This window comes from Dysidea avara, chromosome 1 (genome assembly GCF_963678975.1).
Source record: "Dysidea avara chromosome 1, odDysAvar1.4, whole genome shotgun sequence".
In the NCBI taxonomy this organism is placed as follows: domain Eukaryota; kingdom Metazoa; phylum Porifera; class Demospongiae; order Dictyoceratida; family Dysideidae; genus Dysidea; species Dysidea avara.
Window position 1 is genome coordinate 55445544 of NC_089272.1, and position 26928 is coordinate 55472471.

Below are 26928 nucleotides of genomic sequence, written 5' to 3' on the forward strand. Positions count from 1 at the left end.
GTTGAAGATAAAACCATAATGGTCGCTGCCAGTAGATTCACTACACTCTACAGTAGTTGATTATTGGGACACACATTCAGAATATTATGGGATACCTGATACCATTCTTTCTGTTGATGTGGTATGTGTGGGTTCATTAGACATTACAATGTTATTGGAAAAGTAAACAAACAAGTAGAAGGAAAAACTAGAATTTTTTTTTTTAATTTGGATTAGGGATCAAAGAATAAAAACAGGAGCACATATAGGATTTCTCTAAGGTGGTTTCCAAATTTGGTAGAGAGTGAAATATCACTCTATTTATAATAGTCAATTTTGGCAGTCAACATCATTAATTTAGTTGCCATTACTGGTAAAAGTAGGTCAACCAAAATGGCCACATAACAAAGTTGCCATTATTGGCATGAAGTACATAGGCATGCCAAACTCGATGACAAAACAAAAAAATCTCATTTTATTGACAAAAATGGTAATTCAAACCCACAATCAATGGTTACACACCGCTATATAAGTAAAACCAGACATCTTCCAACTTTGGAATAACTAAGATGCTTGAAGCACTTCCTGGGTTCCATGACAAAGCTGTGTACTCTCCTTAGCTTGCCAAGGCAAATACACTGCTCTATTTTATAAAAAAAAATCACATCCCACATAATGCCCAAGTTGGCAATACAAGGAATCCAAATTATTTCCAAATTTGGCAAAAAAAGATTTACTGCCAAATTTGGGTCTAGAACAGCCATTGTTTGCTAGTTTTGGAGCTTGGTTACTTATTACAAAAATTAAAGATGTCACATCGGTACAATATCAGTAGATCAGTACATTTCCTAGATTGTAACAGTATCGGTAAAGCACAGAAAAGTTAAATTAGTACATCTCTACAAGGAAACCAATTTTATGTACATGTACAGTACATCTCCACCATTGTAAAATTTACAAGTACAATGTATGCCTGACCATGTATGTGTAACAGTACAATAACAATCAACAAAACATTGTAGAAAACAAACCTCATCAAAGTTGTCATCCCATTTTGACTCAGTTACAATGTGAGTCACTCCATCACTCATGTAGTCCGCTATGTCACTAACAAACAACATCACTAGTAAATGTGGTCATTGTTTGTATACATGTTACACATATCATTTGCATATGTAGCTACACATCAGGTCACCATACAGTACACATATCCTGTAAAGTTGATGCAGGTCACCACATGTACAATTGTATATGATTATGATGTAAAGTAAATGAAATTAGAATACAAACATAATTTTTAAGGGACTAAAGCAAGTGGTACATCCTGTATTTAGACAACAAGTTTGATACTGAAATTTGATTGGCAAAAACGTGGCCTCTAAATCCTGTAGTGCCACCCAATAGAGACCATGCTCTGAGGTGATACGAAATATGATAATTATGTGCCTGTAATATTGGCAATGCACAGTCATTTAAATGGCTAGAAACAACCATACTTAATTAGAAGGAGAAATGGGCTTGTTTGTACTAATCAACACTACATTTCTTGTTTACAAGCAGCTATCAAGACACAACAACAGAAAAATGAGTTGTAGACCAGTACTTTGAAACACATAGCCTGTAACATTGGCGACACATGGGAATTTAAATGGGTAGCAACTGCCATGCCAAGGTCCCGCCATATAGGGGAAGGTGTAGAGAGCTTGTTTCTAGTATTTAATGATATGTTTCTCATTTACAAGCAGCTGTCAACTAAGGTACAATAATAAGTTGTAGTCTAAATAAATTAGATGTCAAGAACCACTGGGTTCTACGGGATTTAGAAAACCCTCGGGCCCTTAGTAGTGGGCCTTCAAGTTTTAGCGGGCCTACATCCCAGGGCCTTTAAGTTTTCTAAATCTCATTGAACCCTGGTTCTTGATGTCTAACTATTATCAAGAGTTCATAATATATATATATATATAGTATAAACTCTTGCAATTGTACATACATACTTTGAAAAGAGAAAACAGCTTCATTAAAATAAAATAAAAAACACACATAAAAATTTAATTATCAAACAGTACGATAGTACTGTTTAAGTAGGGATCCGGGTGGATTTGGCGCGCACCTCAAATTTCAATCCCTCAAAAATCATCCTAGAAATATCTCACGCAGCAAATAAACCTTTTACTAAAGAGTCTTCAAGTTTCTAACTTTATTTCTAGCGTTATATATCAGGAAACGACTAGAAAAGTGCTGGAATTTTATTTCTAAAAAATCGCTAAAACAGAAATTTTCGTCTGCCTGCCTGCCAGCCTGCCTGCCTGACCACATTCGCAAGGCTACAGGCCAAACGAAGCAGCGAAGGATCACCATTCTTTGCCACAATATTTAACTCGCTGCTGGGATGTGCCTTTTCGGGTTCCGACGAGTGTCTGCCTTCTGCGCTTTGCCTTTCCTTTTATCTTCAATTACGGATCGTCTTCTTCTTTTCCAGTCACGGAGGCGTTAATAATTCGTATCGACACTTTCCTTAGAGCAGCCGTATTCGGACGCCACAAAACTAATAACGGATTCCGTACTGTAAGGACAAGTAGATGCCTGTATAGCAACACTTGCAAAGCGATCAAACAGCCTAGCGAAGTAAGCGCAATAATAACACACTGCCACGCCCTTATCAATCAGAGCGCGCGCTCGTACTTAACGATCAGTGGACCACGCCCATTATTAATGGTCCAGCTGTAACTAATTGTAGAAAACAGGAGATAGAAACCCTGCATGCCTTTCAATTTAGTAATTGAGCAGTTTGCATAAAGCAAGCAGCAAGATCGAGATACTCTAATAGAGCAGTCAGTACCAAAGATCAATAATAGCTATCTACCTATACCAAAAAAAGTTAACAAACTAGTGAATTTAAAAAATTGTTAATTTAGAAATGGAAGTAGGGATCAAGCGATAAAAACTACTGAAACAAGTGATTTGAATGATGGCAACTATTACAACATAGCTTTGTGGGGAAATCCTTACATTGGCATCTCACCACCTCACCATATATGTTCAATGCCAAAGTAGGAATTTCCCCACAAAGCTATGTTGTAATAGTTGCCATCATTCAAATCACTTGTTTCAGTAGTTTTTATGGCTTGATCCCTACTTCCATTTCTAAATTAACAATTTTTTAAATTCATACACTTACCCATCATAAGCTGTGGTGAATCTTATCAACATCTTACGATAGGAGTCAGTGAAGTCACCATACAGCAAAAACCAATTCTTGCTAAGTATTCAAGTTTGGCAAGTCCAACAAGGAACATTTGTTATCCTTTTATAACAGATGCAGCAGCACCAGCTGTATATACAATAACACATACCATGTCAACAACAACAAAATATGTACACAATTGAGTTATACACAAGCAGTTATACTAGTTGTTAGTAACATACACCAGTACACACCTCCCTTATCATCATCCTCCTCTTCAGTACTACCATCATAAGGATCATCCTGCATATTCTGATGAGCCTTAATCCTGTAATGTGTGAAGAATAGGATAAATCTATACACAACCACAAATCTAGTGATCATGTGCAACAGTACATGAGTTGTTCCATATTATGAAGGAGTATGACCATTTAATAATAAACACATTAGTTGATACAACAAATGATGAAAACCACAGAACACTTAATACAAGGAGTGTTTATTCAGCAAATGTGCCACATCATTGAATGGTCTGTCAATGTTTAAGAGCTGTTTGGAATATGATTTGTGTACTTCACACATGCATATACGTAGTAAATTTTGAGTTCATTTTATTGTTTTCAGCTTTGATCTACACTGGAGAGGGAGTCTAAAAAGACAGAATACGAATATTGGAATAATGGAATAAGTGAAGTATTTATTCTAAACATTTATCTGCTATATGTGTATACACGACCACAGTACTCACATGAGATGTGTACATGATGGTCCCCAGTAAGGTTTGTAGTGTGCTCCCAGTTCAGTAGCCTTGTCCCTCAGTTCACTCCTGTATGGGTTCTTGACGTCATGTCACTCCAGACAGTATTGTACTGATATCATCATCTTTAGGAGATGACCTTGGAAGTAAAAGAAATACTGATGGTCTAAACCTGACCCTTGCCCAACTACACACTAGGGCTGAAACAAATACTAATATTAGTGGTTAAGGATTGTGGTACTCGGATAGTACAATTCGTACTTGAGTATTCATAAAGATCACATGACCCAGCTCACATGATGTATTTGGCATCAGGGTGACACAATGAAAGCTGTAGAATTTGATTGGTATAATTATTTTTGTCAGGGACACTAACATCAGTACTTTAAATTAGAGCTGACCAATAGTAGAAAATCACTATCACGATAGATATTGAAGTATTATTCACGGTACGATAATATCACGATAATTACACTATGAATGATCTTCAGTCAAGTTCCAAGTATTCAATGCATGTTAAGCATAATTAACACCACCATAGATTGGTTTTCTTGTAAGTGCATCAATTAGGTAATTAATTGCGTGGGCGGCCGATATTTCTACACTTTTTGTTACAGCCTTGCAGCCAAATTTTTCCATGATAAAGCAAGCCAAGTAGTTATAAAACAGCTAAGCCAGCTTCTCAAGTAGCATTTTAAGTGGAATTCTAGACCCTTCGCGAAGCGATCGACTAATTGCTTGGGCGTACGATAAATATACACAACTTGTTACAGCCTTACAACTAAATATTTCGCGAATAAACAAGCCTAAAGAGTTACAAAACAGTTAAATAAACTTGGTAGCAATCTTACTAGTAATCTTACAATATCACGATAGTAAGCAGTGGCGGATTTAGGGGGGTTTCAAGGTTTCCACGTAAACCCCCTTTGAAAAATGATTGCGTAACAATTAAATGTTTAATTATTGCGGCGTGCGCCTCGATCGAAATACTCTAATAGAGCAGTCACAGTAGCTATTATAGTGTGTAGCAAGTTATTTATGTGCTATCAATAGGCTGTAATCACTTGTTTGTTTTTTTGGTCTCACCTTACCAAACCAGACAATGTAGTGCAAACTTCTGCGTCTCATGTCAGTGTATATCTCCACCTTCTAAACTGGAAACCTCCTTTATTACTTTCAAGATCCGCCACTGGTAAGCTGTAATTCACGCAGGGGTTGGCTTTTTTCAGCATTTGTCCCGCTTTACTTTAGGATATTAAACTCAACGATTTTCGCTTAGGTTTCCTGGGCTAGTGGTGAAGCACCTCGTACAGGCTCTAGTCTCGTGTGGCTAGACCGCTTTTTTCTCTTTGTCATTGGGTAGGGAGAAAAAAGGGTCTGGAACAGTTCGAATCCCACACTCGTCTTGGCACTCCCCGGTTAATTCGGGGGTGTTAACCAAAGAAACGTGATGCGTTTTCAAATAGTAGCCGTTTGCGTCAATCAATTTGAAGCGCGTATTTATAAACCTATCAGCATCTAAAGCTGCCTTTGAGGCGATAATAGATTGAATCGAATGTTAGTTGTTTAGGTAAGCTAAGTCTTTGTTTATTGTTGTGCTGCGGCATTCTTATTACAATGGAGTTTAAGCGCATGGGTTGCATACTTGTGACGTAGCCTCGTGACGAGTCAAGACGATTGTGGGATTCGAACTGTTCCAGATCCTTTTTTCTCCCTACCCAATGACAAAGAGAAAAAAGCGGTCTGGCCACGCGAGACTATACAGGCTCTGCCTTCTGTGCAAACCCTCCAGTGCCCAACTGGTAGATTTGATAATAATAATAATAATCATATCGCGAAAATGATTTTTTGATCGCGAGCATTGAACTGCCGATATTATCGCTCAGTAGGGGCGGCGGAGGCGGGGAGGAAAGGGGGGCTACAGCCCCTCCCAAACATATTATGGAGGGGCTTAGCCCCCCTTAAATACTTGTAGCTGGTATACTGAGCTTCAGTTATAAAAGATAGATATACTCTAATAGAACAGTCACCCTAACATTGAATTCTAATAGAGCAGTCACCACACAACAGTCAAGCCATATACTGTGATAACTGTCTGAAATTCAATCTCAGAGGGTTTAATTTTCAAAATTTTCCTGTGGGGGTATGCCCCCAGACCCCCCCTAGGTTTGCATGCTTCACATGCTAGTGTACTTTGCTCACTAAGTAAGATGTACCTCTATAGCTTCCCAGCCATGCAGCCCCCTGAAATAAAGTCCCCTCCTCTGCCACTGTCACTCAGCCCTACTATAAATACACTGTGTATATCGTTGTTACCTGAGAAGCTGTTAACTGTTTAAGGTTGGTACAAAACATGTCAAATGGGCATGACTGCAAGTAGCTAGTATTCGTGAGTGCTTGATTGTTAACTCTAGAGAGTACTTGAATACTAAAAATCCATCGTTTCAGCCCTACTACGTACTTTGTCTTACGTCAAATATGCTTGCTCTTTTGCTGACACACACGCACAAACATTCATATACTACGCACACACCCACATTTTAGCTTTTTCCTAGGAAATTCAGAGTCCTCACTTCTCTTGGCAGTATTTTCTTCCTTAGAAGATGAGACACTACTACCTGTGTTGTGCCTTTTTCAATCCTTTGATGAGGAATGTAACACTGGTGCAGTAATTTGAGCTTTTTCTGCTTCTCGAGATGCCATGCATGCTTGATGATGCACTGCTGGACTCAGCTTTATCCCTCATTGAAACAGACTTTCTGGAGTAAGTGTCTTGGATTCTTCTCTCAGTGAAAACCCTTTAAAATGATACTGTATCAGCCTGAATGTGTGAGACAAGGCAAAGTAAACACATAAATAATTGCACACTACACTTACATACTATACCAATGTACATACATACAGTGTGTATAAACTCAGACACATTCAGGTACAAAAACACAAATGTAGCATCTATTTATACACAGCAGTACATGTAAATACAATGATATACTGTAAGTACAGTAGCAACATATACATGAGGTGTTCTCAACCCATTTACAGCCAACATTACAGTAACATGTGTGCTTTTGACAACTGTTGCATGTAGCTTACATTATGTATACAGATTGTAAACATAACACAAATGGAACATCTCAAGTCATGTATAGTACATGGAACATGAGTATCTGAACCACCTGGTGGCCATCTTGCATTCAGATATGTAATTGTAAGAGTTCATAATTCTGAAGTTGTGCATGCAAAATCATCATAAAACAATTTGTATTTATAATGAAAATTTTGAAGCTGTCTGGGCACATGAGCTATTTGTCACACACAAGTAGTTTCTTGTGATGATGTTCTTGTGTCCACACAGATTGTGTAAACAATAACAAACTAACCATTAATTGGGTGGGAACACTAGCTAACTACAAGTCCAACTATTAAACTACTACTAGCCATACAATAACATCATAGGCTAGAGGCACAAGGCTAACTGTATCAACATCTGTTAATTACAGTGTACGTGGAAGCCTCTAAGATGGACACCACTGGGGAATTTATTTGTCCTTTATGAAGAAGTGTCCTTAGTTGAGGGGTGTACAAACTACTGGTACTGTTAATTTGGAAACTGGAAAACATAATGTTTTCCCCAATTTAGGGGTGTCTGGGGCTCCACTACATATGAGGTGTACCATTGAAAGGTCACTGGTACACATGTACAATTATTCACTGTACATATAATTATAGTCACCTTCATGTCTTTGAGCTTAATGATGTCTTTTTTTCCGCTCTCCCTCTCATACATTGTTCAACTATCAGTATCCCTCTAGGGATCTGTAGGGAGGCAACAAATTAGCCTGTGGCACAGAGAGTCAGAAACATGAACCTGAAACTATGCCAAATGCAGAAAAAAATCCCAAACCAGGTGGTGACTAGATCCACAGACAGCTTGCAGTCTGTAACGTTTAAAAAAGTCCGAGGTACGAAAAAGTATCGCAAGAAAGCTTCGACCAATCAAAATAGTCGAAGTAATTTCAAAAACTTCGAAATGATTCTGTTCTCCTTCCTCCGTTGCCTCGTCTCAATTTCAAATGTTAGTAGAATCCTGGCATGATCATGCAGCAGGCTGCAGCTGCGCTCTCTTAATACTTTAAGCGCACCTCATATAAGTTAGCGCCTCTACTTTTTTTAAAGGTGTAGACGAAATGCGACACTGTGCGTGAATAAATCCTCGACCATGTATGGTGCAGAAATCCTGGTGCGTCTCTTACTGAAGTCTTAGCGGTGATGGAACGCAGACCATGTTTAGCCTCACTTCGTTGAGGTAAGTACACCAGCCATTCGCCACTTTGGTGGGTGTAGTATCTGTGCGTGAACGGTGATCGCAGACAGGGGTAGAATGTGTTTATCTCCACGCACCAGCGTTGACCGGTGAGGAAACCTGGAGACGGTAATCGTATGGATCACATGATGGGTAGAGGAGATATTAATGAAGACTGCCCCCTGGTGAAGGGGACAAGACTGGAAATGAGGTTATTTGTCTAGTCAATGCAGTGCAATAGCTCAATGGATGAGAAGTATAATAAAGGTACAGTATATGGTACGTACAAACCTACACAATACACACTATCATGTGTATAACTATCTGCTCTACTGTACATATCAAAAAGTTTGTCAAATTAAGCATACATATGTTTTTAAGCGACTGCATATGGCTTCAATTTCTGTTAACATGATATGCTACAAAGCGCAATTAAAGAGCTTTTTTACGCCTATTTTTAGTATTATCGTAGAGACCATATGCAGCTACCTCAAAGTACGGAGAGAATAAAGAAACTTACTTTTCAGCGATTAATTGGACCCCAAACACTACCTAGTGGCTTGAAGGCCAATGCCTGCAAAATCGGGTTTTCCCCATACTGTACACATTGAAACCACACATATTTCTATTGCATGACATCATTGAACGTCATTAGATTGAATTTTTAATCGCCATGGAAATAGTGATGCCTTAGGTACGAATTGCATTAAATAGAGTGGTTTAAGCACGACATATTGATGTATAGGTTCTTGTACAAAATCTGAGCGATAAGGTCTGCTAATGTTCATTAATGGTTACACTACAAGTTAACAAGTGAGTTAATAGGCCTATCATTGTACTGCTAATGAATAAATGTGTGGAGATCTATCTTCCAGTGTTGCATATGTAGCGGTTAAGTGTTTTTGGCTTGTTGGCAACAAGAGACACTACATGCACTACACCCGAATTCCAGCTGTACGCGAGACTAAAACACTTAACTGCTACACATATACAGATTAAGGGCTATAGAGTTGGTCATTATTTATCATATTCGTTGCATTATCGGTTTTTCTTTGTGCAGCTACTTCCTATACTCTATCAGCCACCCGAACAAACATGGCATGCCACTGTTTGACCTTACCTCTTGTGAGAAAGCAATCCCAGAGATGTCAGAGAACTTATCAAGCCAACAGCTAGCATTGGAACGTGTTATTACTAGAATATTGTCTGAATATCATGTGTGCTGTGAAGTGGATGACAAGCTACGTTCTTTATTTAAGGTCAAGTTATGGCGTATGGGCCAAAAAATCAGTAAAGCTGGGTCAACAACAAGGCAAAGAATATTTAAAGAGTGGCAATCAGGAATACATTCAACATGGGAGATACAAGTAAACCCTGAAAATGTTAAAAAACAGCTTGACAAAGAGAGAAAAAGGTCTGAAGAGAAGTATGAACTAGAGCATTCTAAACGACTTAAACTAGAAGAAGAGTTATGCTACACAAAACTTGAATTGACAGAAACTACCATTCAACAACAGCTTGTACAAAGTCAGTTAAACAGTACTCAAACAAAAATTAAACAGGTCTGTGATGAAAAAAAGGCCTTGATGCTGTCAAATAAAAGACTGTCCTCTTCTATTGCGGGATCAACAGCTAAACGAAGATGTCAAGATTTGACACAATTATCTCGGCAGCAACAATGGGTTAGAAAAAAGCAACTTCATAGTGATATTAATCAAGCTTTGTTATTCCTTGAGGATGACGGAGTGCAGGTGAAATCGCTCAGTATACTCCATAAAGAGTCTAATCAGGTGGAGATGCTAGACATAGAGAACGGTAAATTTACCAAAATAGACCCTCCATCTGTGGCAAATTATGACACAGTCTTAGGACAAACCTTGTTCATCAAAGAGAGATTTGGAATATCTGATGCTGCTTATCATGAACTAACAATGACTCCTCCTGGTTTAAAATTGCCTCGTTCTTACAGCCTTAAAAAGTTTGCCTCACAGCTTAATTCACTATGGGGTATAAAACAATGCCCTGGTGGAAAAGGAGTTCAACAAACCATTGAATCCCGGCTAAGGGAAAGAATTAAGGTGCTTATTAAAAAGAATAAAATCTGAAGTGGTGATACCATATATGTCAAGCTTTCAGGTGATGGCACAAAAATATGCAGGAAATTAAATCTAATAAATTTTACCTTTACACTGTTGAATGAAGGTGATATAGCCATGTCACCAAAGGGCAATCATACAGTAGCAATCATTAGAGGTAGTGAAAACTACAAAGAATTGGAGGAGGCATTGTGTGATCTGTATAATGAGGTTGCTCGCTTGACGTCGATAACTGTCGATGGCTTTACATTTCCCATAGAGTACTTCTTGTGTTCTGATCTCAAATTTTTAGCTATCATATGTGGCATTGAAAGTGCAAATTCCACATACGCTTGTATCTGGTGTACATGTCCAGCATCAGAAAGGCATGAAATGGATAAAACTTGGTCATTTGAAGATGTTGCACATGGTGCTCGCACAAATGAAAGCATCCTATCTTGCCTATCACAGCCAAAAGCCAAAAGATTGGGTTGTAAAAATGCTCCATTATTTCCAACTGTACCAATACATCGTGTGATTCCAGATGTACTTCATCTCTTCCTTCGCATAACAGATGTTTTGTTTGACCTTCTTATACTGGGCATCAGACGGCAAGATGCACTTAGCGGAAGTGACAGTCTCACTCAACTTGAAACCTTTGTACAAAACGACTGTCGTATTAGCAGCTTTAAATTTCATGCATCAAAGGAGAAAAAAAATGAAATACAATGGCGTGACTTAGTTGGACCAGAAAAATTGGTCTTGTTTGCTAAAATCAACATAGAGACTATGTTCCCTGATGTTCCAAAATCAGCAGCTATTCAACAGTTATGGACAGACTTTAAAAAATTATATAAACTACTACAGAGTGAAAAGGTATCTTCTGAAACAGCCTCAAAGTTTGGGAAAGATGCAAAGCAGTGGGTAATTGATTTTAAACAGGTATACCAATCAAAAAATGTGACCCCTTACATTCATATATTGGCACAACATGTCCCTGAATTTCTTAAAAAATACGGAAACCTTGTGCAATTCACTCAGCAAGGTATGGAAAAATTGAACGACAAAACCACTGTTTACTTTGCTCGTAGCACCAACCACAATTATCATAACCTTGATGCTCTAAAGCAGCTACTTCTAAAGAAGAATAGACTCGAACATTTAGAAGATTCAGGACATGATCGTCAACCATTAGCGCACAAGTGTTCAGTGTGTCATGAAATTGGTCACAATAAACTACGTTGTAACAAGAGTCCCTAAATATATATATATATATATATATACATTATTAGTATGAACTCTTCGTTGCAATAATAAGTAGCAAACAATCATTTTTACTGCTCTATACATGTACATAGTTTAAGACTTGAATATACTATCATTTTTTCCAAATTCAGATGGTGTACCATCTGCTCGTACATATTTGAAAGTTAATGAGTACCCATGTGGCATAATTGTTCTAACAGGCTTACAGTTCTCATCTGGTACATAATGTACAATGCCTCTGTGCCGATTCAAATAGTACTCTATGGACTCTGGCACCACATAGCAAAAGTCACCAGCAGCATTAATTCCACGGTAGTGCCAATTAGGTCCTAATATATGGTCAAGCTCATTATATTGTTGTATTTTGTAATGCTTGACACCTCTAACAGTTTTGGTCACATAGCCACATCTTCCTAGACCTTCGTTGAAGGTATCCAAGTCGTACGACATAGTTATTTTCACTGCAGGATTTGATTTTCTTCCACCTAGTAATGAAGATTTTACTTTCACTGCTAACTCTTGATGCAAATCAAACTTCTCAGTGGTTAGACAGGGAGATGTTACAGGTAAAATATCATCTTTGTTCCTCCATTCATCATGTTGTGATCCATAGCCAATATAATGGATGCGAACACGTTCACTTAAATCAGAGATCACTGTAACTGGGTACAGTGTTGTGTCAGCATTCTCATGGTGGCTGCTCTTACGTTTGAGTCGGGTGGACTTGTAATAAAAAAATGATGCTACATAGAACTCCACCTGGCACTGAAAGCCACTAGTTATTAGAAAAACCGGCTCTAGGACGATTCGGGAACATACATGAAGCACACCAGGCACACCCACCATACACAGGGGAGCTATTAATAGAAAGTACATGGAAATTCATAAATTTGTGGCAAGTACAGTTTGGCTAGAGGCCTAGGCCTGAGGACAAGTTGCTCAGAAATCCTATTAGCAGGAGAGCTGGGTTTGCCAAGGCCGGTACTGTCAAGCGCAACACATGCACGGTTATCACAAAACACTGCCAAAATAGCCACAGAGTAAACCCTATTAAAAACAACTTACCGAGGAATGTTTACAGCGCAGAGCTCTTTAAAGTCTATCCGTATTCCTCTAGTTGTTCTGGCAGACATTTATGTCAAAGTCGGCGGTACAACGAATTTTTTTGAAAAACAACGGGTAGCTGGATAAATTTTTTTACTTGACATTTGCCGTCCAGACTTTTTGATATGATACACATGGTAGATCTAACAAACTCCTCAACAGGGTCCATTACCACTGATAATTATTTAAGAGTAGATGGGATCCTGCAGTGTTGAGTATATTATGTATACTAACACAACACTTAGTATTTGTGACCTGCTGAGTGAAAACTGGCATTTCACAAATTCTGTGTTGCCATAGAAATACACTGGGTATAAATACGTGTGCTACATGAAAAATTTATGCACGCTTTATCCGCATTCGTACACACTGAAATTAAGCTCAAATCAATAAAACTTTTATACCACTGGATTCGCCTGTTTATGGAGAGTAAGAAAATCTTTGTTTTGTGTTTGCAAAGAATACGTGAGTTATGGATGTTTATTTACAATGCAGTAAAAACAACGTTAATGGTTGTCATTTCTTAGTTGAAATGGCCTTCTTTGTCAGCACAGAGGAGTTCAGGGAGTACTATACCTTGATTGATTTGCCAGTTCGTGGTGCACAGATTGAACCAAGTCCCATCTTCATAGCTTGTTTCAATCATTAGTTGTGATCGCTTATCTAAGCACCTGTAATTTATTTTCCATATTGTTGCTGTACTTATCACAGTTCCAACTGTCAAGCGCTATAACTCCAAGATCATTCATCATAAAAGGCTGAAACTTTGGCTGTCCACTCTTTTGTTACTATAGATTACAGAGATGTGGAATTTGAGGAATGTGCGAAAACAGTCAGTTTTTGCTCAGCAGGTCACATTAATGTACACACAACACATGACCTGTTTTCCCTGACCAAGTCACTGGTAATTACAAGTCACTGAAAATCTGAGCAGTTGGACGAGGGAAGTAGTATCACGAATGCTCACAAAGAGGTGGAGGGTGGTGGGATGGGCAAGGGTTGGACCTCAAAATGGAGGCAGACCATGATTGTAGTCCAGAGACGAGATTACAGGGCTGTGCTGGCTCCTTAGTGGTTGATATGTAGCAAAATCCACAGAAAAACACCTGGCCAACATATCAGGCTGTCCACCAGTAAACTACTTATTCTTGCCAAGCCAGGTCCCTCACACGAGTAGTTTGAGTGGTACTGAGTGTCAACACAACTAGTATGATAGTGTATTTATCCACTGGAGGTGTTAGTTTGAATTTGCCTGATGTGTGATTTGGATTGGTTTTGTAAAATCTGGTCACAAATATTGGCGAAACAAATATTTTGCAATTTGCTATGATATTACAGTCAACAAAAAAATAATTTTTGGTGAAATGCTGTCACTGAAAAATTGGTGGTGCATCATTGCATGTGAGGTTGTATGTGGTGTAAGGTGATAGAAGGGTGAAGCATGCATGTTGTACAATCCTTCTTGTGCTGAAATGTTATCTTATGGATTCAGTCACTGCATGTATCTTGTCAGGTCATCCCAGTCTGATCCACTTTATAGAAGAATATCTGGGTCTTATTTATAGTCTGTACCCCCTCCTTTATGTGTGAATGGGTGGGTGTTGTTAGACTAGGTCCTCACAGTCCAGTTTCCTTTGTGGGCCACTCCTACTTATCAGGATCATGTATTTCTGTGTGTAGGTAATGTAGAGCCTCACCCATTTATCAATGGTTGTGTACAAATTCATGTCATTGTCTGCAAGCTTGCATGTAGCCATACCACTAATTGAATATGAGTTCTAGTCTCACAGAGCCACACCCATTTGCATCATGGAACCACATTAATTTACTAGTAAGATGTGTATCCATGAAGCCACATTTGGTTTGTTGTAACTTACTTCAACAACTGCTATCAAAAGCTTGGACACAGGGTAATGAAAATAATATTAAATTTGGCAGTTTGGTGATTAATCGCCAGTTTGTCAAATTTAGTTTACCACCAAATTTTGTTGTTATGTGATGAAGGAAAAGCAAGGAGCAGAGAACAGACACTCATTGGAACACCTAAAGACACATGTCACTAGTTAGTTTGTTATTGTAGTGGTCACTGGTCATACACTACACTGTTTAGCCTCTAGCTTTATAGTAAGGCAGGTAGACTAAAATTTCAGTAAGGATTATTTTGTAAATTCAGTATTTGTTCTTCTGTGAGGATTTATTGTTTCTAATGCTATAGTATACATAACACAAAGACTCTTCCATAAAGGTCCTTTTTTGGGCAAAAATTTGGGGCGGGGGGAAGGGTGTCACCTGTGTAGGGGGATCCGTATTATATAGTATACAATACATACTGTACTGTATGATACAGTAATTATTGAGGGGTCCAAAACTGGAGAAAAAAAATCTTGTACAAGATTTCATATCTTCAACTTTTTTCAAGATTTCAAAGATTATTGAGCAAGATTTCAGATTTCACAGCAAAACAAAATCATAAAATCTGCATGTATTGATCACGTGATCATTAGTATCCGGAGAAGTACGGAAATTTTTCACACAAACATTTTCATCTCTAGAAGCTATATAAAGTTGCTGATCCTTTATGGTGTACCAATTATAATCGCACATATACAGCAGTTTGTGGGGAATATACAGCGATTTCAGATTTCAAAATGAGCTGAGATTTCAACAAGATTTCAAAGAAGCTGTAAGATATTTCAAGGGAGTTTCAGACCCCTCGGTAATTATGGTCGATTAGGTTTACCTTGAGACTTTAATTGTGTGTCTGGTAACACAAACACAATTCTCTTGATGTAATTTGAATATGATTTATAGTGTCTGTGTGTATAGAAAACAACAAAGGTTACACAACTACAAGGTATTGGGTTACTATATAGTGTATATTGAATTGTAAAGAAACAGTATTGTATACCTGGAAATTTTTACAGTATGTATATTTCATGGTCATGACCTCAGTCAGAATTTTCGTGTTTTAAGTTTCACAGATTTCGATTCGAAGATTTTCGTTTTCAACCACACAGCTGCAAATGGTCTGCATTGTTTTTTACTTCAAGCATCATACAGATACCTGAAGTTCTTCTGAACCATAGTTAATTATTTACATGTGACTGAACCAAGTAGATGTAGCATGGTAGTGGCAATCTGTGTGTGAGGTATAGTCTAGTCTTGCAGTAGACCAGCTTCATTTGTGACCCACCCTCACCTTAATAATATCGGGAATGTGTGATACTGTTTGTAGGCTTATGTGGAATCCACATATGCCTACAACACTATCACATACCTGGAGCCACACTTCAGTGGAGTGAGTAGGACACACAAATTTTCACGTGATAAAATTTCACGGTAGCTTTACTAACCATGAAGACCATGAAAATTACGTACTGTGAAAATTTCTGGGTATAAGGTATATTCTTGTACTGTTGACTGTCCTCACGGAAACCACAGCAATTTTAACATCCCATCACATTAAATTTATTGTTCAAAACAAATATTGCAAACAAGACAAGTGCTACTGTATAGCCTAAATATTTCGAGGGGAAAATTTTTCACTGATTTCATGGTTTTGGGTATAACAGAAAAAATTTTACCCTTGAAATATTTAGACCTCCATATAGTCTAATACATTTTAGGAGTGTTTGTAAATCCGTGAAAATTTTATTTTTAGCAACATTGCTTAACCTTGAAATATTTACCCCTTGAAATATTTAGTCTATACAGTACTTGGAAGTAACATCATACATTATTGTCAGTGTAATTTGAGTACATATTATCAGTGTGGTGTGAAATGTGAAACTTAGCCACAAACCTCCTTAGCATTGTGGCTGCTGTCTCATTTGACCATATTTAGTATTGTTTACCTTAAGTTGTGTAAGGGGAACCAAACAATGCATGGGTGTGACCAAACATTACAAACCACCTTGATACAATTATTATACTTGAGGGATATTATTCTCTACTGTGTTGGAATATACACTCTATGGTAGAGTACTAAGTTTGTTCTTTCTTCAAAAGTACAATTAGTCCTGTGTTGTATACTGCTATAATCAAGTACAGTAGATTGTGAAAATTTTGGGGTGATCGCACTGTGACAACCTCCTTAAATTTTAGTTGGTCCCAAAGTGTCTATTATATAGATGTTGCAGTGTACAGAGTGTTTGTGTTAGTGTACATGATCATGAGTGTATACACTATTGGTGTGTGTTCATGTGTCTGCTCTTAAAGTGTTACTTGTGTAGATACATACGTATACACTGTAGGGAGTAGTTTAAAATATTGTCCATCATGTGTATTATTTGTCCTGTGAATTTCTTCCCACGTAGTTACAAAACTCAGTCAGTCCAGATGTCACCAAGTCAGATTTGGGTGTAGTATTTGCTACACTTCTGAAGGACCCTGAGGCAAAAAGGAGCTTCTATATGTGAGGTCAGTTCTATGATTGTTTTGTGATAGTGAAGTTTAATTTTTCTATGATGCTGTTTTGTGGGTAAGCAAAACAGCTGTGATTATTAAAGCACATGACTTTATGCTTTGATGATTGCTCTTTGTTGTGAATAATAAGTGCCCATTTATTTTAGTGTGCACACGTTTAGATTAGACCCCTGAAATCCAAATACCTCACTAACAAGAACACTATTCCCTCACTCCTGTATTGTATGGTAATAAATTTGTATGTGTTGTATTGCAGGGTTCTGTGAGAACGTGATTATACAGAGTCAATCTTGACCTACATACCTCATGCCACATGTATATGTACTTCGATGTCAGCAAGTTAGCCGTCACCTTTGTGATTATGGTAGCCATCAAAGTAGAGATTATTGATGGAGTTAAAGGATTTCTGCTGTCTATTATTGTCAGGTTAGTAGACATGATAAAGTATTAAATGTTGATGACAACCTTTCAATTCTGTGGAGTTGGCTGACTATTTACTCTATTTGTTCTTGACCCATTATGTTGTTCTTGAGGCCACCCTTCTGTTGTCACCTAAATACTTCACTGTTGTTTCATTTCAACAATACAGTCGCCATTTTAAGCTGTAGTTCTCCACATCTTTATTCCATTTACTAAAGCCAAATTGAACTGCAGGATCACAACTATTTATACTGGTAAGCAGAACAAGCTAGATCAAACTAGACCCACATCCCTAGCAGGTCCATTCCAGAGTGGCTTGATGTGGTACACATTTACACTAACTTCGAAATCTCTCTAAATCAAGATAGTTCGAACTAGATGGCTAGCATAAACAGGTTGTATGAGTCGTAAAATACCTTAGCTATCTTTAGAACCTATACTGCAATTATGCTGTGGTATTTGTACAGAGGTGGTCTTGTTAAAAGATTTTTTTAACAGGTAATTGCCACTAAGCGAGGGCTTTATCTGTACATAATGATTTGACTGCTTCTGTTTAGCATTTTCATTTCCACTGTTTCCAATTTCCCTATATGCTTGTTTATCAAGTGCGTAACATGTAGAAAACGTGCATGTGATATCAAACATTTGAAGGAGCAGATTGTGTATCCATGTTAAATACCCATAGCAGAAGGTGTCATACTAGAATGTTCCATTCAAGTGAATTGTAGTTACATGTAGTACATCTTTGAGATCTGTCAGTCTTTCTGCAGTGGTGGCCTTTGTAAGAAGGTGGTCTATAAGAGGTGGCCACTATGCAAGTGTGTAATCTAAGGTACATTTATATGATGGTTTGACCATTTCCGGTTCCCATTTCTACTAAGTTAAAATTTTTGTATCATCTATATAGCAGTTAGCAAAAATGCTTATAACCTGTTAGTCTGGTATACAGCATATCCAACTTTGGATAGTAATTGTCTTGCCATTTATTTATTAATTGTTATATCATGTTGTGTTTACAATGTTGTTTGTAAGTGTGTGTACTAGTTGTGTTTGACCAGGATGTGATGGAGATGAGACACGCCCGACTAAATGGAGACAAATTATGTTCGCATCAGTGATCAGTCAAGGTATTAGTACTTGCATGTGTGTGTGTGTGTTTGTACAGACTATTGTCACTAATGATTTCTTTTGTTTGTGGCCATTGAGGTATGTACCTTATAAATATTTGAAAAGTGTTTGTCCATCTTTTGTTGGTTGATTTTCCAGAGGGCTCCATTCCTTTGTATGGCTGCAACCAACACAAAGTTGAGGATTAATACTGACACTTGGTTATTGTTGAATTTCCTTGAAACTTTATCTACAGTATATCTGATTGTTAAAATGGGAGCCTGGTGGTAACTGGGGGAGCACAGTCCACCTACTTAACTCATTTAATGGTGACCGGCACATGGGACTGGACCAATTATCCATTTACAGTGTATATACGTAGACTATATACACCATCATATTTGCCTGTTCATGGAGAATAACATGGTTCATTTGTATCTCTTGCTACATATTAACCTTTAAAGCCACAAAGAACTTTGGGGAATCCTTGTTTATTCAAAATGGGTATGTACGCATGTGAACATTAGGTGTGACATACGTACAAATACTTCTTAAGTTTACTGCAAAAATAAAATCATGCATAGATCAATTTTCAATACATTTTTGTATGGAAAACATGGCTTTTTAAAGTAACACTTTCATAATGCTGTACGCATTGAAGTTTTCTACTTAACACAGACAGAATTATCATCATCTAACCATCAGCTTTCTTTTCTTCAATACGTTTTCATCACAATTCCACTGGGAAGTGCTTGCTTTAATACACCAAAATGTGGTGATTGGGAATAATGACAGTTGTGCACATCTCGATTATCACTTCAGTTCCAAGTCACACATGGGAAAATCCCCGTTATCACAGTTAGCATTATTTAGAGCATTTAATGAGCTACAAGTTGGTGTGGAATTTAATCTCATTGTTCCAAAATTCACCATGATTTGGTGAGTCAAGTTGTATTAATAAGTCCATACATTTCAATGTACAGTACATGATAAATACCAACTTCTCGAAGTGCTGCTTTTTTTCAGTATTACTGCCATGCTAGTGGGTTTCAGCGGTCTAAGGTATATATGTAGTAATACATTTTATATCATGTTGGAGTTGGAAGACAAATTCTACTAGTAATTCATGGTAACACCAAATATGGTTTCATTGGACAAAACATGTATAATAGTTTTGCTTAATTGTTATAGCCTAAAATTTCACTGGTCACCTTGGAGATGGTTAAATGAACAATGTAACTACAGTTTCTTAGTTGTCATGAAACAATCAACAACAGCGAGTTGCTCTCTGTGTTTCATAACTATTGCTTTGTGTTTAATTTAAATTGTGGGTTTACTCACATGAGTCATACTGTATACGTATATATGGCCTGATAGAAAACTTAATGGTGAATCAAATGAAATTTGTTGCAAGGTGGTAGGACCAGCCACCATCGAGTTATGGATCATTTTATAAAGGTAAAGGGTTTGTGTGTTTCCTTACTGAAAAGCAGCTAGTGGCTTCATTGTTTAGCGTGAGGGTAAAACCCTAGGTGTTATTTTAATCCTTATTACATCACAAGTACAATGATGTAAATTAGTTTTCTGGGCTATGCAGGTTTAAAGGTTAGTAAGCACAAATGTACAGGATGACTATGTCTGGGAGATGGAGGGGTGGGGAGGCTTGTAACGTGTACGTATCTAACAAGTACACAGAAAAATTTGGAGTTTTCAACTAGAGTAGGGATCATAACACATCGGTAAAAAATACTGAAACAAGCTGGAGTAGTGCATGATATTAAATCACAGTAAAACAATAAGAAGTGTTATATCCCTACTGTGTATTTTTATTATGGTATCTTAAGCACGGTAGGAATATAACACTTCTTATTGTTTTACTGTGATTTAATATCGTGCACTACTCCAGGCTTTGCTGTCAGCTATGTTCAACCCATTACACAGCATGCATTTCAGATCTATGTAGAAACATGTCTACAATCCACGCATACCGAAAGAAAGAAATAGTGCCACGCACCCAGTTATATCAGTTATCATCTGAAAAGTGAAGTATCCATTATGCTTTGTTGTTGGCTGTGGTCAACCTGTTACACAGCAGTATGAATCGAGAACTATTCGGAAAGCACCTCTCTAATCAAAATATCCACTATGAAAAGTACAGATGATTTCTGTTATGTAGGGAAGCCATCACGTGCTATACCCCCAAATCGACACTTTGTTGTCAGCAAAGATAAATGGGACACAAAGGAGGACACTGGTAAGTCCATGAAGAATGCATTGTACGTACTGTGGTATGCCAAAAGTCACCTCTCGGGCTGAAGTGACGTCAAAACAGTGAAAAAATCAAGCCCCTAGCCTTAGCCATTATCAAGTTACACTTGTCTGGAGGCATCAATCAGGCAGTCAGTAGAAAATTCCATTAAATAAAGTATTTTTAAATCCCTTAGCAACTTGTTGAAAGTGTTTCGGGTCGATCTGAAAGCTTGTTTGGGCTTAGTTTTACCTTAACAATACTGCCTCATCGTTGTCAGGGAAAACTGAGGCTGGTTTTCGGGTGATGTTATTTCGTGGATCACGCCTACTCCTTTGTGGTCCCTACTGTACACTACTATCATAGTGTATGATAGTATTTACTCTGTCAGTGAAATTTAGAACAATAATGTATGTATATTTTGTACTGTAGGTTATGTTCCTCTCCTGAGAACAAAGTTGGATTTGCAACACAACCTGTAAAGGTATGTATTAATGTAAAGTGTGAAAGTGTAACACTGTCAGCCATAACTGAGTGTTGTGGTAGTTCAACCCATTGTCTTCATCAAGAAACACTGACTAATTTTAAATATCTGTAATATGTAGCAACCCTTGGTATGATTTTTAGTTCTAGAGAATGAACTAGAGGTTCGGTGATTATATACAATTAAAACACAACTAATTCAATTTTAAAGTATAACAGACATGTCCAATGCTACTATAACCTTGTTTATATTTTTTTTTTGTTAACTGTACAGCTGCCCTATGTGCAGGACTATAACTATAAATGTTTTGATGCTGGAAAGGATGTAAGTAGGATTAGTGAAATAGTCTTGCCAGGTCATGCAATTGCACACACAGTTCCTCAGTGTAAACTATGGTATCTGCATGGTGCCAGTATAATATCACTATTCAGATGTATAATAGTACCTGCCCAATCATGCAATTAAGTTGTTTATTTTCTATAGCTGTAATGAGATAAATCTGAACAAAGTGTGAGAAAAAAAATGTGTGGAACAGATACATGTAGAACAAAATGGTACATCAAAAGGTCCCAAAAGTAAAAAAAGCCATGATCTAGGTGGGGATTGAGCACAGGTTGGCACTTGGGATTAAGGGAGTTACACAAATCACCGCAACGAATGTTTGTTTGTGGTTTTGACAGGAATGTGATCCTTCCCTACACAAGTGCCTTCATCACCCTATCCAAACAAACAAGCTACTCTGTTATGTACTGTAATGGGTTTGTGTTGAATGTTCTAGAGTGGATTTGATAGTCTTCTTCAATTTAAATGAGCCCATTGATTTTTCTATAAAACATCATAACTATTTGACCATCTGTATCACACTGCTTCCTCTCCACAGTTTGAGCATGTTTACATCAATAATTCATGCTTGAAATGAAGCACTATTGTGCAAAACACTCCGAGAAATTAAATAAACATACGAATGTACTATCTCCAGATACATTGTGTCAGGTGACAACACAAGGATCAGCTTTGCTGTTTTTTCCTGTTTACTATAGCAAGGCCACGACTATCATTTTGATTAGCACATAAACCATGTAAAACAATGTAAATTGAACTCAATGAACAAAGTAATATCTCTTGTGCAGTGGAACCTGTCTAAGCCGGTCAACATTTAGGTGGCTGCTTTAAGCCGATGACATTGGTCTTTCTAAAGAGGTGGTCTTTCTATAAAGGTGTCCACTAATACAGTTTCCACTGTATATAACTTTTGTAACCAAGTGTTTCCATCCTGTATGTCTAATCTGTTTGACTTGTGTAACTTGTACAAACCTGTACATACACTCCATGTATATATTACATGTAACACATTTGTTATGTGTTCCAGGTATTTGTGTGATGTATTACGTTTCAGTGTTGATAAGCTGTTGTCATGTATATCCTGTTTGACTATAGGCCTGATGTACATGTGGTCACTACCAATGACAGACTGCTACTACACAATTCTGGAGGGGAACTTTATCATGCAGTCAGCAGCTGAACGTTTTTGGTGGTTGGAGCCATTAGATAATAATGGTAAGGGGTAGTAAACATATTGTGTCGGTGTGAAATGGGAGTATCTGGTGATAGTAGACCAAAGTTACATATTAAATGATATGCTAATACACTTGATTGTACTGGAAGTATGTATGATATTTGGTCTTACTGCCTATTCAAGAAATGTCAGTTTTTAGTATTTAGTATATTGTGGCTTGCTGATGGTTGATGCTATGTGTACCAAATTTTCACACTTTTTATACCAATTCCTTACCTTCCAGAGCATCCACTGGCAAGTAGCCAACAGCTAAGTTTTCCGCCATTTTAGATAGTTTATAAACCGTGTCAGTTGGGCTCCAAAGGAGGGAGGAAGGCAGGGCCCAGAAGGAGGTCAAGAAGCTGTTTTTAAAATTGGAAGGAAGGCTTAGGGATGAATTACGTAGGTCAAGTTATGGTCCATTCAGGTCTCAAAACTGGCTTATTTGAAAGGAAATTCACAGCAGAGGTCTTTATTCAACACCACGGAACTACAACCATGACCAGAGCTCCATTAAGGCCCTACACTGCATGTACAGATTGCCACAGGGCCTGGGAAGAACAGCTATCAAAATTGCAGACCTAGATGATTTTGATAGTGAAATTAGATAGCTTATTCATGTAGCATTGTGTTCTTGGTGAAAAATCGAATCTGCTACATGGGCAATAAGACCGGTTTTCGCAGACCCAGTCACATATCATATGTGTCTTTCTTTACATTATCATAACATAAGTTAACTCCCAATATCTTTCTGTACAAAGTATCCCAACTATTGCCACAATTTTTATTTTGTGACATATTTGTGGAGAAGGCTCATATAATGACACCTGTATGTTACAATTCTATACCACACACATGTGTGTGTTATCTGATCTCATCTTGACTACGCTTAATGCCATATACCACTCAGGCTAAAAACATGTATACAGACACACAACCCCACATAAGCAAAGCAATAAAGCAAGGCCTATGGCAGCCATACGAAGCACAGCTATTGCCACCCAGCGAACCAGCACTGGGATGCCTGTGCACCACTCAGGTGCTTGAGCCTTGTGCAGGTAAATCCTCCTGAGGCAGGGCTAGTAAAGCACTGTCCAGGTCTCACGGAGAGAGGTTGCGGAACTTAAAGTTCCACAGCAACCACAACACCGCTAAGCGAGACAAGGACATTTGGCTCCCCAGGTACCCATTGATGTTACAGCTGGGTGGGTACTTCCCCAGTTGACACAGGCCAACAGGTTCCCATTATCAGCTGGGTAGACTGGAGCTATGTGAATAAAGTTTCTTGCTCAAGGAAACAACAACAGCATAACTGGGAATCGAACTTGGGACCTTTTGATCACCAGGCAGATGCCCTAACTACTTGGTCATGCTGCCTCCCCCCTCCCCCCCCCACACACACACACACACTAGCAAGTGCACACGTACAATTAGAGTTGCACCGATGATCAAATTGGTAATCAGTGTCCGTGCTTGTGTGTGTGTGTGTGTGTAGCAGCTATTCAATGGTGTCCAGTTAATGTTGTTGTTTTCAAGTAGCTTTCTGTCCCAACAGTTGTTACCTGGTGTTAACTGTGGAAGCAAATGTTAACTGTCCATGTCTTACATAACGGATGAGGTTCAAGTGGGACTTTTTGGGTGCCCACACCTTCACCCATGAGACATGGTACAGTCTCCTGGTGGGCACTTGTCCTGCCCTCAGGAAGACTTGCCCAGACTAACTCATAGCAACTGAGCTGTGCACAAGTGGTTCAGTATTTCACTAGGTAGGCGTGACCGTGTGTGCATGACAGCCAAAGGATTTGCTTTGCTTTTGAGTGCATGAGTATTAATTGTTAGTAATAATAATTTATCATGTTATACTAATTGTTTGTGTACATAACTACATGTTCTAATTAACCCCACCCACTCATATTCCACAGGTCAATGCTACTATGGTTCATGTCATGTGTTAAGATCACCTCAGGCATCACAATCAGATTTTGCAGTATAGTCTCACATGATCATATCTACCCTTTATGAACGAATCGTTAATTGTGTTGCATTTATTTTGTATTAATTTTTTGATTGTCACTGTGTTGCTATTTTTAGTGTATATCAGTTTGGATGTGTATTGGTCAGTCTACTATTGTGTTATTATAGACACTGTAACATGTAGAAGTCACACTACAGGGACTTGGCTGTACCGTATGCGGTGTCGTTGCATTGCTGCATGAATTTGTGCAAAAGCGGTGTCTACAACGCATGCGCGTAGCTTCACATCCTGTAGGAGGGACCAAGATGTCTCGTGCTTAGGCTACGCCCACCTCATTGTTGGAAATCCTCAATCGTTTACCTTGTTACAAGCGTTACGTTCGTCTACTAGTCTAGCCTCACTGTTTGGTGAAAGTTGGGAATTTATAGAAAGGTCTGTTATCCTTCATAATACATAGGTCGAGGTATGTGGTGGTGTACATATAATTGTTACGAAACATTTTAAGTCCAATAATGCATGTGCGGGTAACCAGATTATGTGTTTGTATATTTGTGTACGTCTCAAGTAGCTAATACCATTGAAGGCAGCTGAATGAATTGAAGTCGCGCGTGCACTCACACCCTTACAGTTGGGCGGGGCAGCCGCCACTTTTAAGTATAATAAGCCCAGCCTGATCTGTGGGCTCATGATGGTGACATTACTGTGTGTGGAGTACATTTCAACGGGTACAACTATGTAGCTACACCAGCTATATATACACTGCTTGAAGGTTCTTAGTTTACTAATTAATTTTGTTAAGCTGCTTTACTGTAGTTGCTCTCAGAACTTGATCAGCTAAATATCACTAACTATTATGAGACCCTGCGTCCTGGGTCATTACAATCAATTTTCTGCTATGAACACTTACAATGTACTCCATTTTGTTTATAAGAATTTGTCCATAACCAAGTCCTCAGTGAGACAAATGCTGGATGGTGCTCAAAGATATGCATTGTGGCATCCCAGAGGCAAGAAACTGCAGGGAGTGGCTGTGCCCTAGTTAGTACTTATGCAATTATTGTAGTTTTAATTTTAGATGCATGTATATGTAGTTATAGAACTTTGTGTGGGTGTGATCAAAGCGGAAAAGGTGTACTTTAAATTACACTTTACACTGGCAAACAGTGCTTTATTGCCTGCAAAGAGAGTGCTTTATTGTATGAAATTATGAATAAAGCACTCTCAAATCACCAACTACGGTGTAAATCACCAACTACGGTGTTTTCCTTTTATCACATAAGGTATACCATTTTATGAATGTGCATGTACATCAGTCAGCTATGTTAACCACATATTGAGGAAAACATTGTCATTTGTTGAATGCTAAGTAGAATGTATCAATTCTGCCAATGGAAACCTTTATTTATAACCTTCCTGCGTCATGTGTCATTCTGCTTCTCTGTAGTGCTATAAAGCACTACAGAGAGTGGTGCTTTATTGACAACATAAGGTGTCATTGACAACATAAGGTGTCACTCCAGCCAATATGAGTTCAACCACTGAATTGCTTTTAAGATATACCTAAATGCTTCGATGATGGGTGGGAGAAGGAAAGGAAAGCTGTATTGTGCTATCATGAATTGACACCTTACGTTGTCAGTGAAAAGAACTGGGACACAGCAGAGGACAAAGAGAAGTCTATGATGCATGTGATTGTACACCAGCGTTGTAAGTGGGTCAGTACTGTTGACCCATTTGACCCACTGACCCGAATAGTAATCCGGATGGGACCGGAATCTGACCCGCATGTGACCCGGTTTAATTAAAATAGAGGCGTGCCCCAAGAGCTAGATTAAAAGTACTAGTTAGCTTTACATTTTTTTACACTAGAAAAGATTGTCTACAAAAAGTGAGTAGCTACGTATTATCAAATGAGTGTGGCTCCACGTACGTATTATCAAGTGGGTGTGGCTCCACGTAAATTTACATGCAGCTGCAGAATTTCCAGAAATTGGTTACCTACATTTCAAGTAGCAACACGGATCTGGTGATGCCATGCATGCCCAC

The 26928-nt window shown here is 38.2% G+C and overlaps 2 protein-coding genes and 1 long non-coding RNA gene across 13 annotated transcripts in view; 2 read left to right on the forward strand and 1 right to left on the reverse strand.

The window, feature by feature from the left end:
* Window positions 1–1009: 1009 nt before the first annotated feature.
* LOC136236626 (uncharacterized) lies at window positions 1010–4112 on the reverse strand. The gene is made up of 4 exons (XR_010692194.1): window positions 3912–4112; window positions 3418–3491; window positions 3158–3310; window positions 1010–1086 (listed from the first exon to the last, which is right to left on the reverse strand). It is a non-coding gene; the product is annotated as an uncharacterized lncRNA (long non-coding RNA).
* A 3944-nt stretch (window positions 4113–8056) lies between these two features.
* On the forward strand, window positions 8057–25032 carry LOC136236522 (uncharacterized). Of its 10 annotated transcripts, none has more exons than XM_066026736.1 (9): window positions 8057–8230; window positions 8295–8490; window positions 16985–17087; window positions 17350–17519; window positions 18545–18640; window positions 21301–21352; window positions 21626–21707; window positions 22790–22909; window positions 24830–25032. In XM_066026736.1, the coding sequence occupies exons 5-9, from the start codon at window positions 18603–18605 to the stop codon at window positions 24898–24900; spliced, it is 363 nt and encodes a 120-aa protein (XP_065882808.1). In that variant the 5' UTR covers window positions 8057–8230; window positions 8295–8490; window positions 16985–17087; window positions 17350–17519; window positions 18545–18602; the 3' UTR covers window positions 24901–25032. The 10 variants fall into 10 exon arrangements, 8 of the variants coding, with proteins under 8 accessions (XP_065882808.1, XP_065882792.1, XP_065882783.1 ...); XM_066026720.1 differs by having other exon boundaries at window positions 8057–8226; window positions 8291–8502; XM_066026711.1 differs by having other exon boundaries at window positions 8057–8226; window positions 8291–8490.
* Window positions 25033–25188: 156 nt separating this feature from the next.
* The window catches only part of LOC136236465 (uncharacterized), a 180708-nt gene continuing 178968 nt past the window's right edge, over window positions 25189–26928 (forward strand). For both annotated transcript variants that reach the window (XM_066026627.1, XM_066026618.1), the window contains exon 1: window positions 25189–25314. The gene's annotated coding sequence lies outside the window, so the exon portion shown is untranslated. The remainder of the gene's footprint in view (window positions 25315–26928) is intronic.

Bases quoted from the DNA above. Each gene is read 5' to 3' on its own strand.
- LOC136236522 (XM_066026705.1), top strand. From the start codon at position 19,456: ATGGGAAAATCCCCGTTATCACAGTTAGCATTATTTAGAGCATTTAAT. The intron at 21,353-21,625 runs GTATGTATTAAT...TTAACTGTACAG, and splicing joins TTGCAACACAACCTGTAAAG to CTGCCCTATGTGCAGGACTA. The intron at 21,708-22,789 runs GTCATGCAATTG...GTTTGACTATAG, and splicing joins TAGTGAAATAGTCTTGCCAG to GCCTGATGTACATGTGGTCA.